At 35.2% G+C, this 14,119-nt stretch overlaps 1 protein-coding gene across 2 annotated transcripts; it reads left to right on the top strand.

The window, feature by feature from the left end:
• The first annotated feature begins 5,088 nt into the window (after positions 1 to 5,088).
• On the top strand, positions 5,089 to 8,791 carry LOC132179700 (two-component response regulator-like APRR7). 2 transcript variants are annotated; one of them, XM_059592459.1, is made up of 5 exons: positions 5,089 to 5,263; positions 6,821 to 7,609; positions 7,858 to 8,043; positions 8,210 to 8,335; positions 8,429 to 8,791. In XM_059592459.1, the coding sequence occupies exons 1-5, from the start codon at positions 5,147 to 5,149 to the stop codon at positions 8,534 to 8,536; spliced, it is 1,326 nt and encodes a 441-aa protein (XP_059448442.1). In that variant the 5' UTR covers positions 5,089 to 5,146; the 3' UTR covers positions 8,537 to 8,791. The 2 variants fall into 2 exon arrangements, with proteins under 2 accessions (XP_059448442.1, XP_059448443.1); XM_059592460.1 differs by lacking the exon at positions 5,089 to 5,263 and adding an exon at positions 6,644 to 6,714.
• The last annotated feature ends 5,328 nt before the right edge of the window (positions 8,792 to 14,119 follow it).

Here is a 14,119-nt window from a genome sequence, read left to right as displayed (position 1 = left end):
TCTACCTTTCATTGTTTGTGCGCCAATAAATTTTGAAAGATTCCCGTTAAAAAAAAAATGAAAATGATATTTTCTGATTGGGGATATTAGTATTATCCCACCTAAAGTTGATTTTATTATTATTATTATTATTGTTGAACATAAAATATAAAATAAGGAATAATTAATTCCGCGGTGGGATAACACTTTACTTTATTTTGGTTTTTTTCAGAGAAGGTGTAGCTCTCCAAAAGTACAGGCCATTAATTACTTGGTCGTATAGGGAAGAATATGGTAGGGATGCTTTTGATGAAAACGTAAATAAAAGTATATGCAAAGTTGCATGTGTTGTGCATAAAAAAGTGAGACAAACTAGGAAGGCAGTAGGATTTTTGGTTAAGTATATATTGCTACGAAGCAGATTTTTTGACTTTAAAGGTGAAGCGAAACTATATTCTCTAACAAATTAAATCATTCTCAATAAATATCAATTATCACACTCCTTGGTATAAAATCTTGATTTTTTAATTACAACGTATCTCAAAATATATACAAAACTAGGCTAATCTCAAAGCATTGGATCAGATGCCTCTTTCCTGTTGCACTTAAATTTCTATACAACATTTCTTTAGTGTAAGTTGTTTGCTCTCCTCTACACCATTGCGGGGATGGTTTAATGGCTTCAAAACAATTTTTATGTGTTTAGGGAAACACTAGGATATGAGTTCGACTTTTGTAATAACATTTTTCATGCATGATTACATCTAGGTTTAATAGATGTTCATGGGGCTTGGTCAAATTATAGTTCTGCTAAGATTGAGGGAGTGCCATCATTTTTTACTGTCTAGGCTGCTCTCACCATTGGCTCCCAATAAGCAAGTGCTAAATAGCTCCTTACGCATTGATTTTAACACCTGGTTCTGGACATTAGGTTTGCGATAAATAAAGCCACCTGATTTTGGCACATGCATAATATACATTGCAGAAGCAAATTTTTGAATGGCTGGACCAAACGAAGGGTTACTTGCGAGACAAGAAGAAAACCACCAGAGAAGTGCCATCCAACAACTGGCAAGAGAGTTTTTGATGCTCAAGTTAATAAATTTATTGATAAAACTGGATAGAGAAATAGTTTAAGGGTAAAATAATGTCTTATCTTATTTGGGAGTGGTAACTCTCATTTATATTAGACTCATTATTTAGTTGTCATGTATTGGGCTTGTGGTAGCACAATAGTGATATGTAAGCAGGAGGCTTCTAGGCCTTTTTAGCAAAAATGCGGATGCAGATAATAGTAATATGCACATCCGCAAAATGTGGATAAAGGTTTTTAACATTCACATCCGCATTATGTGATTATTATCCGCATCTGCGCGGTTAATGCGGATAATAAATTTGGATATTATCTGTTATTTGCATTTGAGATAATGAGCGTTCTAGACCTTAAAATTATAATTAACTAATTATTGCTTCTAGTAAATACCAAAAGAAAAAAAGTCATTATTTATAGTTGAACACTATTATTCAGATCACACTTGCTAATTATTTTGCCAATAAATTTTCATCACATATATTATTTAATATTTAGCTTACAGTAAATCTATAGTTGGCGACAAGAAAAAACATTTAAAAAATAATAATAATAATAAAGGAAGAACATATAAGGAAATTAATCATAACAAATAAGAAGAGTTTTTTAAAAGTGAAATCTAACAACATTACAAATCCAGCAAATATAAGAAACATAAATTACAAATCCCGACAAACATAAATTAAAAAATATTAAATTATAGGAGCGCAATGGCATGGTAGGGTTTGGAGGTGGTGTCAAGGTCACATTGGGATGCCGACTTAGTGAGAAGGCTTGGAAGGGCAGGAAGCAGAGGGATTTCCCATGCATGGAGAAAAAGTCGTATAGATTGACCAATTTCCCTTAGGTGAAAAGCTAAGTGGAGGAAGAATAATAATACTTTTCACATTTATTTATCACACTCACATTTATCTCACACGACTTACGTGTTTTAAAACGGGTGAGAAAAGTTATCTCACATGTTAACCGATATTAAATAAATATAATAAACGGGTGAGAAAAGTTCATTTTAAAACCACTCGAATTGAACAATTTATTAATTATGATAATTATAAGCAAGTGCATACAAGAATTAAGAGATAATGATAAGGTCATATCATTGACACAATCATCGTCCAATCGTGCCTGGTCTCATGGGCAGTGGCCTATTGATGCCCCCCAATCCATCCATAAGAGAGAATCTTTGGCAAAGCCACGTGAATTGATATGATCAATAGTGGGTGCGCGCGCAGCCGGCGCACCATGCCCTGCTAAGCTGATCACGATCATCCAATTTTCCTCAATGCACCAGGAATCTGTTCTCGCATGGCATATTTTTCAATGTTGAATGATTTTTCATGGACCACGCCAACCACTTCATGATCATGCAATCGAATTTTGCCGTAATCGGCAAGATGAAAGCTCCCTTAAAGGAATTGTGCTGCCATATGTGGCAAAAAGATTGCGTTAAAGTGCCAGAACTTGACCATGACAGCATTAAGCATAGCCAAACTTGGGAAAGTGGAGGGGTGGGGAAATGACCATCTTTTGCTAAACACATGCACGGTCCATGTTCTAAGCAATTTACCCGGCTGCCGCTTCTGTATTGGTTCCTAACAAAAATCATGCTCGGGTAGAATAGCCATTTTGATTGCTCTCGGCCTTTTTTGACCTATCATGAATGGGCAAAGAAAGGTACGAGATTCCTGTGCTTGTATGAAAAGAGTTTAGGGGAGTGAGAGCAAAGATATGTCGTTGATGCAAAGCAACCTAGGAGATAATTAAGGCTTTATATTTTCTTGGGTCCTTATGAACTTGTCTGTCTTTTACACTGAATTGGGAATCAGAAGTGCAACTTCCTTTCAGTTTGAGCAGTAGAATCCAAGATTTGTTTTCCTTTTTTCTGGAAGAAAGCACCCAAGATATTTAATTTGGTGCTTTGACGATGAAAAATTCCTTTATGTGATATACAACTGAATGGAGCTTTACCAATCTAAAAGCAGATTTAATGGCATAGCTATGATGATGGAGTTCAACTCAACACGCGAAAGATTCAATTAGAATATGAGGTTAATTAAAGAAATAAGGTTTGAACTCATAACATTTTATTCTCATTCTATATTAAATCACGGTTTATTCCAATTTACAAACCTTTCTATACAAAGCAGCCATGTCAAAGTTGGGATTTGGCACTGATGTGGTATTACAAAGCAATTTGTTGTCGTCTTAGAGCATTTACATTGAGCTCTTTACTTTTGGTTGTTCTCTAAAATTTTAACAAAATTCACAAAACATGTCATTTATCAAACTCCTCTCTCTTCTTCAAATACAAAGAGCTCAAAAGTGGAAGTTATTTGTTTTTTTAATGTTCTTTCTCTTTTATACTTGTTTAAAGTAGATTTTAATACAAAGAGTCGACTAATAAAATATAATATTTTGTTAAACTAAATAAATATTTAGAGAGTTTGATGTTTAATGATTTGCTAAATCAACTAAAGTAGATTTTTAGAGTTAAATTTAGAAGAGCTAATGTGAATACTCTATTGTTTATCTATTAATCCTTATTGTAACAGGGTAGCACTTGAATCTGCTGCAGAAGAACTTGGTTTTACACCTGCAGAAAAATGCAGGGCTTTTAGGCCCCCAATGATCCAATTTTCTGGACATCTTTGTTGTGTAAAAATGGTGCATCCTTTGCACACTAAGCTTACTTTTTATGAACATTGGCCAATGTCATTTTCTTTACTAGAAAGACAGGGGCACAATGGGCCATAAATTCAAACTTTTATTCTTCCTATTTAAAGTTTCCACAGGGAAAGTTTATTGAGCCATTCTGATGCGTTAAGGCTTGAGCATTTATCGGATAAGGGAAATTCACAAATGGGTGGTGGTCGCTTTCTGAAATTCTTTCAAGAAACCCAATTTACCTCTGCTCAAACTCAAAAGTACATGTGAAAGATACAAGGCAAGAGGGTACTACAAACTTGTCACGCACAGGAAAAACGTTAAAGATTAAGATGAAAGGAGCTCTTTAAGTATGATTAGCCCACTTGATCCTCATTCTCTCATGATAATTGAAACCAAGTATTTAATGGCTTCTGATTTGACTAGTTGTTCCTAGGAAGCTTGGTGCAAATAACTTTTTCATTTAAACGAATATTCTAGACCTTGTATTCTCTATGTACAAGCAAAGCAGGATGATGTTAATCCTGTGGATGCTAAACTAATTTATTTACTGAGCAGCCTAAATTTAGAAAATAGTGCAAAAATTCATAACATGATCATTGTGATGACAGAATTCATAGCACTGTTGTAAAAATAAAATCTTATTTATTTATTATTTATTATTTATTAATCACAAAGGCTAAAAGGGTTCCTGATTTATCCAAAACTTTCTAGAATGCTGGAAAAAGGATCCTCCAAAAAGCAAGATTGAGACTAAAAAAGAAGGGGTTGTAGCTAAAAATCTCTCACTGGATCCTCCAAAAGGCAACAAGGCCATGAGTTATTTCCTCCTACAAATCTCTAGCTATTCAAACTCAATAGGCCAGGAATAGTAGAGGCCCTGGTCAACCAATTTCCAGATCACGACACGTGTCAAGACCCCACCGTTGTTTGACTGTCTGCAGGGCGAGTGTGATTGTACATACACTCCATTGGCAAGAAATAGCTTCTCGATCTCCCCAATACAATTCTCAGAAAAACTGCCACGCGGACACGACACGAGTCGAGAGGAAACTCGCGGTCTACCGTAAAACTCGGGTTGACCCTCCCCGCAGAGCGCCATGCTGGCGGCTAAGTACGGGACTCCCGCACCAGCCTCTACCTATAAATTTTTGCAACTTTTGCCACCCCATACCTTCCATTTTCCAAGCTAGCCATAACGTCTTTCTTCTCTCACAAAACAAAACCCCCACCCCCCCCCAAAAAAAAAACCAAAAAACCAAAACCAAATTCACTCTCTCTCTCTCTCTCTCTCTGTCTGTTTTTTGTTATTCTGTTTGTTTGTTTGTTTCAACTATCGAAGGAGGCTTCTTTTGGATAAGCTTTTAGTGCGAGGTTCGGAGCCGCTTAAGTTAGGAGAGACCATATTATTACATGTTCTCCATTGCTTTTTTAGGAGGTAGTCAGGGAGGCTCGGGCTTTGCGGCCATGCCTAAACGTGGTACGATGTTGGAGGACGTGGTTCAACAGCCACCGGAGCACCTTTCCATCGTAATATTTCTTGCCTTCAAAGAAGAAAAAAAAAAAAAAAAAAAAGTGTTAATGCTCACCTTCCCTTCATGATGCTGATGATGCATGCAATTATTTGTGTTAAATCTTTTGGCTGCAAAAAATGCAGGCGTACGTCTGTGTAGCTGATTTGCATTTTCTTTTTGTGTTTTGAATTGAAGCCCAGATTTTGTTTTGTATTTATCTTTCCTAAACCATCCTCTTATATATACATGTTTATCATACATAAATCATAGCTTCTTTGGATCATAAAATGTTGTATATATGCAGGTTCAGTTGAGTTCTTTATTCTCAAGTATAGCACCAACTCTTTTTCCCTTCATTCTCTTTTTCCGCATTTTCTAATCTTTGATTCATCCTTTAATTAATTTCTCCATATTCCTCACGTCTCCTCATCATCCCCATTTGATCTTGTTATTCAATTATTCTAGCTTAATATTTACATTCCCAAAAGCTCAAGAGAGTATATGCTTATAATGAAAATTTTCTAAATTAAAAAAAAAAAAAAAAAAAAAAGAAGAAAAAGATATAAGGTCAAAAATCTTCCTGCTCAAGAGATTAGTATTCCCATTCACCATTTGAGACATGTCAAACGTATAACTCAGCTTCCTGAAGGATTTGCAGGGCTAGTGACATTTCCTTTTCCCACTTTTTATGACAATGATGTATTGACTCGAGCAGGAAAACGAAAGCGTATATTATATACAAGCTAGTTGTGATCAGTCACTGCTCGCTACAACATTATTCATTCAAAGACAATACTTGAATCCTGTCATTGTCCAAGGGCACCATCGTAGCTGTAGTTATCTAATCCTGAATTTCCCTGTAGAACTTTGAAACTTTGCTTTTAATTCTTGGGGAATATGTTTAAGCTTCCCCTTTAAGCTTTCTATTTACGATTCTTTTGTGATCGGCTAGGGGCAATATTGTGACAAGCATATATTACTCATGGATAACATTATGGGTTCTTCTAAGTGCCTTTCAATTCCAAGTGTTTGTTCAAACTGGGCTATTTCTATACTTTAAACAAAATCAACATGCCATGAGCTTCCTTCTTTTCTGATGATGTTGATTTTTTGCTAATATTTTCTGCCTTTGTTCCTACATTTCACATGGAGCACAACTGCTCATCTTTTTTTTTTTACTAATCTGCACAAAAATCCATCCACTTTTTGGACTTGTATGCTTCTTTTTTTTTTAATCATACGTGGAGACAAGAGATATGCATCACAACTTAGAGCAGAGGCCGATCACCTTTGATGACCTTTCAAGCTAAAAGTCCTGCATGATTAGAGAGTATTTAGCTTTGAGTTTTGATTTTTTTTTTTTCAAATCATGGCCGGTGTTGAATAGATAGGAATCAGATTCACACCCATACAACTATACAAATAAATATGAAGAAAGATGTGTCTACTTTGCTCAAATTGATCAAGGTTCATAGCATTCTTATTATTAATGTCAGGGTTTAAATGTGTTGAATGTAGTATCTATCTATATATCTTCATCATGATGTTAATATTGCTTTCCAATGTTTTGCAGGATGAAATTTCGAGCCCATTTAGTGCTCAAATTTTTGACTTATGCGACCTTGAACTTTTCCCTGAGACCCTGCAAAATTCAGAGGCCACTTCTAGCTCAAACTGTTGCTATGAAGAGAACTCCTCCTATGCCACAAATCTTTCCTTGCTTCCAGATAAGTTCAATGGCTACCAAGATAACAATGGCATTAATCCTAACAAAACCTGCAACCCTGCCCACCAAACAACCAGCACAAGCACCAGCACCACCGCTAACACAATCACCATCAACAATAGTAGCAATCTGTCAGTGATCTTTGATTCCCAAGATGAGATTGATAATGACATCTCTGCTTCCATAGACTTTTCCCCATCCCCGCCCTTCTCTGTTCCACCATATCTCACAATTCAACAAGACCATTTTGATTTCTCTTCAATGCAGCCTCAAATTGCTTTATCAGATGCTGCTGTTGAGGGGCTCTCTCATTACCCTGCTGACACAGTTTCTCCTCTTATGGGGGGTCCTTTACCGGCTGTTTTCAAAGAGGATTGCTTGTCTTCAGCGCCATCTTATTTGCCTTTGCATCCTTTATCTCCTTCTTGTTCTTTTCTTGGCCCTGCCTTGGGAACATACATGCCTGCTGGGTCCATGAACGCATCTGCATTATCTGCTGACAGCTCTGGGATTTTCGCTGGAAGCATTCTTATGGGTTCTGAACTGCATCCACAAGAATTGGACTATCAGGGAGACAATGGTGGAATTTACTGTCCAGATTCTGTGCAGAGGGTTTTCAACCCTGGTGACCTTCAGGTACAAAAAGTTCTATTGGACTAGTTTGATGCTCATCAAGTTCTCATAGAGTTCTCATCTTTTCCCCCATTGGAACCAAATTTAAGCTTTTATGATAAGTGGTGTTTTAACATGGTGGGAGAAATACAATAATATCAATGCTTTCAATAATTGTTCACCCTAACATGGCATGAAAAGTAAAAATTTAGCTATTATGTTTCTGTCATCAAAGGGGCCTTTCATTTATTCTTCTTTGCAATTTCTTATAGGCACTGAATACTGAGAGTCAGCAACTGATGGGTAAAGCTGGGAATTCTACTCCATTAGCATCAGATATTTCAAGTCTGGAAGATTCAACTTTCAAAGTAGGAAAACTCTCTGTGGAGCAAAGGAAAGAGAAGATCCATAGGTACATGAAGAAGAGGAATGAGAGGAACTTCAGCAAGAAAATAAAGGTGTTCTCTCTCTCTCTCTCTCTCTCTCTCTCTCTACATTATGCCCAAAGCATTTTCAGTTGTCATAAGTATATTTAGCTGAAGTAAGCATATGCTTAGGTGCAATATTATAATTGTTTCAGATCATTTAGTTACTAATGGTACACACATATATATACATATGCAGTATGCCTGCCGCAAAACACTAGCAGACAGCCGACCTCGAGTCAGAGGAAGATTTGCAAAGAATGATGACTTTGGAGAGGTCCCTAGGCCTGCTTGTAGCAATCATGAAGAAGATGATGATGATGAAGTAAGATTTATAGCTGTAACAAAATTTCAACATTCCTGATCATTATTTTTCCAATCCAAAAGTTATTCATACAATTCTCTCATCTCTTTGCAGGTAGTTGTGAAAGAAGAAGAGGATCTGGTTGATTCATCAGATATCTTTTCTCACATTAGTGGAGTGAACTCCTTTAAATGCAACTTTCCAATCCAATCCTGGATTTGACCTCTAGTTTTTTCCTCATCAAACATTATTACAATTTTGCAGGACCCTGTTTCAGCCGGGATGCATCAGTCCAGGCTAAAAGAAAACAAAAAGAATAATTGGGTCATTATATCATGTATAGCTAATTGAGTCAGGATTATATAGCAAGTAAATAACAATGTACTTCTTGTAGATGCTACGTTTCTTGTATCAACTTCAAAATCCAACAGTTTTACAATCCCATGTGGAAAAACTTTTGCTGGAAATAGTGTACTAGTGGAGCAATTTTATGTAGTTTCTCTTTCAATCTTTAAACATCATATTCATGAAACGGTTTATCTGCTGTGCAGAGTGCAAATTTTAAGTACTTGAGCAGTGAGTTCATGGTTTATCATATTCATTGCAGGCAGACACACTCTACTTTTATTTATGTTAATTGTGTTAAATGGCCTTTGTGGTTGGTTAGTACAGAGGGTTTAGGGCTTTGAAGGAGAGAGAAAAAAGAAAAAAACAAATTACTAAACCAAATGTAAATGCAGTAAATAATCTTGTCATGTCCTCAACTTAATTTCTTCTGCCCATCCTAACATGGGCTTTGGTTTGGAAGGGGCATCACAGAAGTAGTAGTTTTGACTCTTGAGCCCATTTACAACAGTACACTTTCCAAAAGATTGCCCAATAACACCCTGAGCAAGGAATAAGGCCAATGCTGAAAACAAAAGGCTAGGAATATATAGGTTCATCCTCTCTCATTTGAAATCTATAGTTGGAGTACTTGAATTTTATATTTTCTCATTTTGAAAGGGAAAACTGAGAAGGCACCACCATTCAACTAAAAAAATGAGTGGAGAACATATCAAAAGAGTGGCAAAAGGTTAATTTTGAAAAGGAAGAATAAACAAACAATATGTACTTTTCATGTTAATATATATTTTATACAAGAATAAAACATGATATGGGCTCCATAATCTACTAGTCTAAAAGTTTGGTATATTTCATTATCGTTCGATTTGTCAAATCTAGACTAGAAATATTGCGGCAAACTACTTAGCCTCCTAAGTCAATTTTTTTTGGTTGCTTCTCTTCTCTTTCTCCTTTCTTTTATTCCTAACCCATTTGGACACAACTAACCATTTCAAATCAAATAGAAGCGATCAAGTTACCATAAGCTCTGCTAGCAGCTTTTTTTCTTACTCCTTTCATATTGGAGTTTTTCTCAAAAGTTTTGGAATGGATTGATGCAATAAATCTTGTTTTTTTTTTTTTTTTTTTTTTTGTTTTGTTTTGCCTTTGTGTTTAACTATCTGTAATTTTCTTTTTGCTTTAGTTTGCTGTTGACAGGAGTTAAAAACAATTGTCCTGGGGTCCGTTTGAGACCCCAGATGATGAACAACCTGACAATGTGCTTGACAAGTGCACCTGAAAGTTCGGCTACATAATCAAAATGTGGAATTTTTCAATAGGTTGTTTGGTCAGACGTCGGTTCCTAGAAAAACAAGCTTTTCATTGTCAATCAAAATTTTAAACCCAAATTGACTAATGAGCCTGCAAATAGTCCAAATTGAGATTCAATTGGTCCCACTTCATAAAGCTTTGCATGTTTGCAGGATGCAAAATGCTGGGAATTTGGAATTTGAAGAGGAGTTCTAGAACATGAACATATATAATATAACCACTATGTGAAGCATATTTTGGAGGATAACAAATGAACATATATAATCACTATGGTGAAGCATATTAGCTGTAGCTACACTTGAGCAAAATCATTCATGATGATGAGATTGCACAAGCCCTACCAACTTTGTGAGGAACTAGAATTCCCAACGATTATTTTGTCCAAATGAATCTTAGACTGTTTGATTATCTATTCGGGCAGACAAATTTCATATAGAATTTTTCATATTATTCGTTCAAATTAATAACATTAATTCAATCAGATAATCATTATGCATATCCTTATTCCTCAGCCAAGATAAGGATAAGTATCAAAACAGGGGTTTGAGAATAGAATTTCATAATTTCACTTTATGCATTCAATATATATAAAGTGATGTAAACCGATGCTGGCACTTGGCAGTAGAGGTGATTGCTTGTCTAATCACAAGACAGAGTTCCGTGTAGTGGAGGGGGCATAAAGTTTAATCTTTGAAAGCCCCAAATTCTACTAGTGCAACTTTAACCCAAAAGAAAACTTTCTCACTTCCATATTCTGCACAAGTGCACATGAACGTGGGGCATATCTCTTAATATATATATATATATATAAGATTAATAGTAAATAAACATTCTTTAAACAAAATACATCACTACCATTATGTATGACACACATATATATTTTTCCAAAATCAAAGAGCATCTTCAATAATATTAGCTATTTTAGCTACCAAAAATACATAATTTTATATTTTTTAGTTACTATATTTTTCAATACAAGCTCAATATATTATTTATTTCACTCCTTACTTTCTTTAAATATTATTTTTCAATATAATTTTTATTGTTGAGGGAGAGGGAGCTAGAGAGAGAGAGAGAGAGAGGTGGGAAAGAAAAAAGAACTACAAAAAGCATCGAACTTTCACGTAACTTTCAGGAGAAGGAAATAACATGGAGAAGAGTCGGTCCTTTAGTTTTAAAGGGTAAAATTGTTTAAAAAAAAAAGAAAATGAAATGACAATTTTACCCTTTTAAAAGTAAAGAACTGACAAGGATCTAATTTTAACTTTCATATGTAAAAATTCACTCTAACAATAATTTTAGCATACGTCGAAGGAACAAAATGACTTGTAATAACTAAATTTAATTATTATATATCAACCATTTGAAGCATATGGCGGAGATGTTCCCATGGACCCTCCAAAAGTAGAGTTAGTAGGACCCTTATAAACTAGTTTTTTTTTTTTTCTTGTTCTTTTTCCAAGTTGTGTCCTTGGGGTCAGTATCTAGGGTTTTCAGCGAGTGCTTCCAACCTTGTACGAAATCTCCTTTATTCTTTCTCTCCTAGCTCCATTAATATTGATACGACAATTCTACTAGTTTCTACACCCCGCCAACTTATAAATTACCAGTCAAATAAATTGTTCGTGTGTGTTGCAATATGGAGCATGAACATATCATACATCAGAAGAAGCCAAAGAATTCAAAGTTTCTGGCTTACCTTGAATTTGATGCACCCAAAACAGTAAGGATATAGGAACTTGGTCGTCGTCTAGCTTTTGCCTCTAACACGTACACACACACACACAACTCACAGCCTGCAAACCCTAACAGAGAGACAGTCCCACAGAGAGAGAGAGAGAGAGAGAGAGAGAGAGAGTAGTTTAAATAGTGAGAATCAAATGATGAGGTGGAGAGGGTTTGAATGGGAGAGCTGAGAAATAGGAGGCTTAATTTCATGAGTACTATACCGTACAGAGCATGAAAAAGTCAGCAACAACATTTCCCATGTGATTAAAAAGTTAATTATGAGAAATAACTTGGAATAAAATAAATAAATAAATAAATATATAGATCAAATTTTTCTCATAAATTTTGCAAATTAAGGCAATCATTAGCTAGAAGTCGTCAAATCCCTACTCTTTCTCTCACGTACACCCAATACATATTCACACGTATGCATGTGAGCAACATGCACACGTAGTTGACCAGGTGAGAGAATACCGCTCGAATAAGGTGCTGAATCAGTGATCACTAAACAAAATTCGAAAATGGTGGGTCACCTGCTCTCGATCTAGATATCTCCATGCACGTTTTAATTAATATTGTGGCTTTATTATTCTATTTTTACATTTGTTTTTTGTTGATAGTGTGTGTGTGTGTGTGATTACGTTCATTAATCTACTCTTTGATCCCCTTTTTGATGTATTAGTAACATTAGGGATGTTATTAATTTAGTGGTTATTCAATAATTATTAAGGAATGATAATTTTACTTTTATGTGTGTGATGAAAATCATTTTTAGAGAAATTTGAAAAGTTCCCATATTAATTGAAGAAAATACTTAATTAATCTCTAGAATTTGACCTTTTTATCAAATCTCTCCACGAAATTCAAAATTGATCAAATCAATCACTTAATGTGTTACCGAATCACTCTATCTTTCGTATTGTTGTTTACTTAATTTGGTTGAATGTCACGTCATATCTAATAATTTTGCACCATAAAATGCACACCGCACATTCAATTTTATTGGCCTCGTTTGGCAATGGAGTAGGCAAAATCTAAATTTTTTTTCAATTTCTTAACGTTCTTTTTTATTATTATTGAAATAAAAAATTCATTACAAAACAAAACTTTTTTACTTTCTCAAATAACAAATTTTAAATTTATATCTACTAGCTTTATATCACACATTAATTACTTTCGAACCAAAAAGCACCTACCCCATGTGCCTATACATTACCAAAAGGGAACCACTATGACAGACACATAAAACGTGGTGGTTCATAATGTTATTAAAAAGGTCATGTCATAAAATGCCACATCTCTTAAAATGTTACATTGTGTGAAAAAATAAAAAAATAAAAAAAGTGGCCACCCCCTTGGTTGATGAGGAGTGAGATCCTCTCTAGTTCGTTTGGATAGGAGGCCGGGAATCCAATCCCTGTATTATTAGGGGCATTTTTGGACAATAATGCCCCTAATAATATAGGGACATCAAGGGCATCATTGTCCAATTTTTTTTGACAATAATGCCCCTGATAATACAGGGACTAGATCCCTTCCAATCCAAACGGACTAGAGAGGATCCTTCTCCAGTTGATGAAGGGGGTGACGAACCGACAATCCTTCATATTTTGGTTATCTTGTAGACATGATGTTGATATGGCAATCCTCCGTAATCTAAAACAGGTATGTTACGAACTTGAGTTCGCAACTGGATAAATTAGATTTTAAAGGAACCTTAAATAAAAATAAATCTAAATAAAATAAAACACTAACAAATATTTTATTCTCCAAATCAAGAGTATCGTAACATCGTATCACAAAAATATGAGATGACATTTTCGAAAAATAAGATAACGGAATCCCCAAAGAGAGTATAATTTGATTACAGATTAACTCCTAATGATCAATTTGACCAGTTTTATTTCTTTTCTTTTCTTTGGGTATTCTTTTACTTTTATCCTTGAATCAATTGGATCAACTGACGATACGAGAGTTTGTGATCGTCAGATCATGCCACTACTATATACATAAATATTAAAAAATATGAAATTTAGATTATTCAATTTTGACCGACGCCGCCTCACAATAAATAAGTGGGAGCGGATAATATCATGAGCACATTAAGACCAGGAAGGGGGACCAATAAATAAAATATAATTAATGTTCGCGAGAGTATGTCTGTACGTATGTTCTCAATTCCACTTCCTACGTTACCCCTTTTTTTTCATTTTATTTTTATTTTTAATTTTCCATCTCTTTCTACGTACTAAAATACCAGTTCCTACGTTATATCCGCACTGTCTTTTATCTGTCACGTGTCCGAGAATTAAGAAATCGTGGGTAGGTGGGAAAACAAAAAACATTAAACAATTTAAGGTCTGCCACTTGGCACCCCAGTTGGCCCTTCTCTGGCTTTAGTGCAGGCCCGTAGCTATCATG

This window comes from Corylus avellana, chromosome ca4 (assembly GCF_901000735.1).
Source record: "Corylus avellana chromosome ca4, CavTom2PMs-1.0".
Lineage (NCBI taxonomy): Eukaryota > Viridiplantae > Streptophyta > Magnoliopsida > Fagales > Betulaceae > Corylus > Corylus avellana.
This window is presented reverse-complemented; position numbering and strand designations above follow the sequence as displayed.

Coding starts and splice junctions, on each gene's coding strand:
- LOC132179700 (XM_059592459.1), top strand. CDS start 5,147: ATGTTCTCCATTGCTTTTTTAGGAGGTAGTCAGGGAGGCTCGGGCTTT. Junction 7,610..7,857: donor TCAACCCTGGTGACCTTCAG/GTACAAAAAGTT, acceptor AATTTCTTATAG/GCACTGAATACTGAGAGTCA. Junction 8,044..8,209: donor ACTTCAGCAAGAAAATAAAG/GTGTTCTCTCTC, acceptor ATACATATGCAG/TATGCCTGCCGCAAAACACT.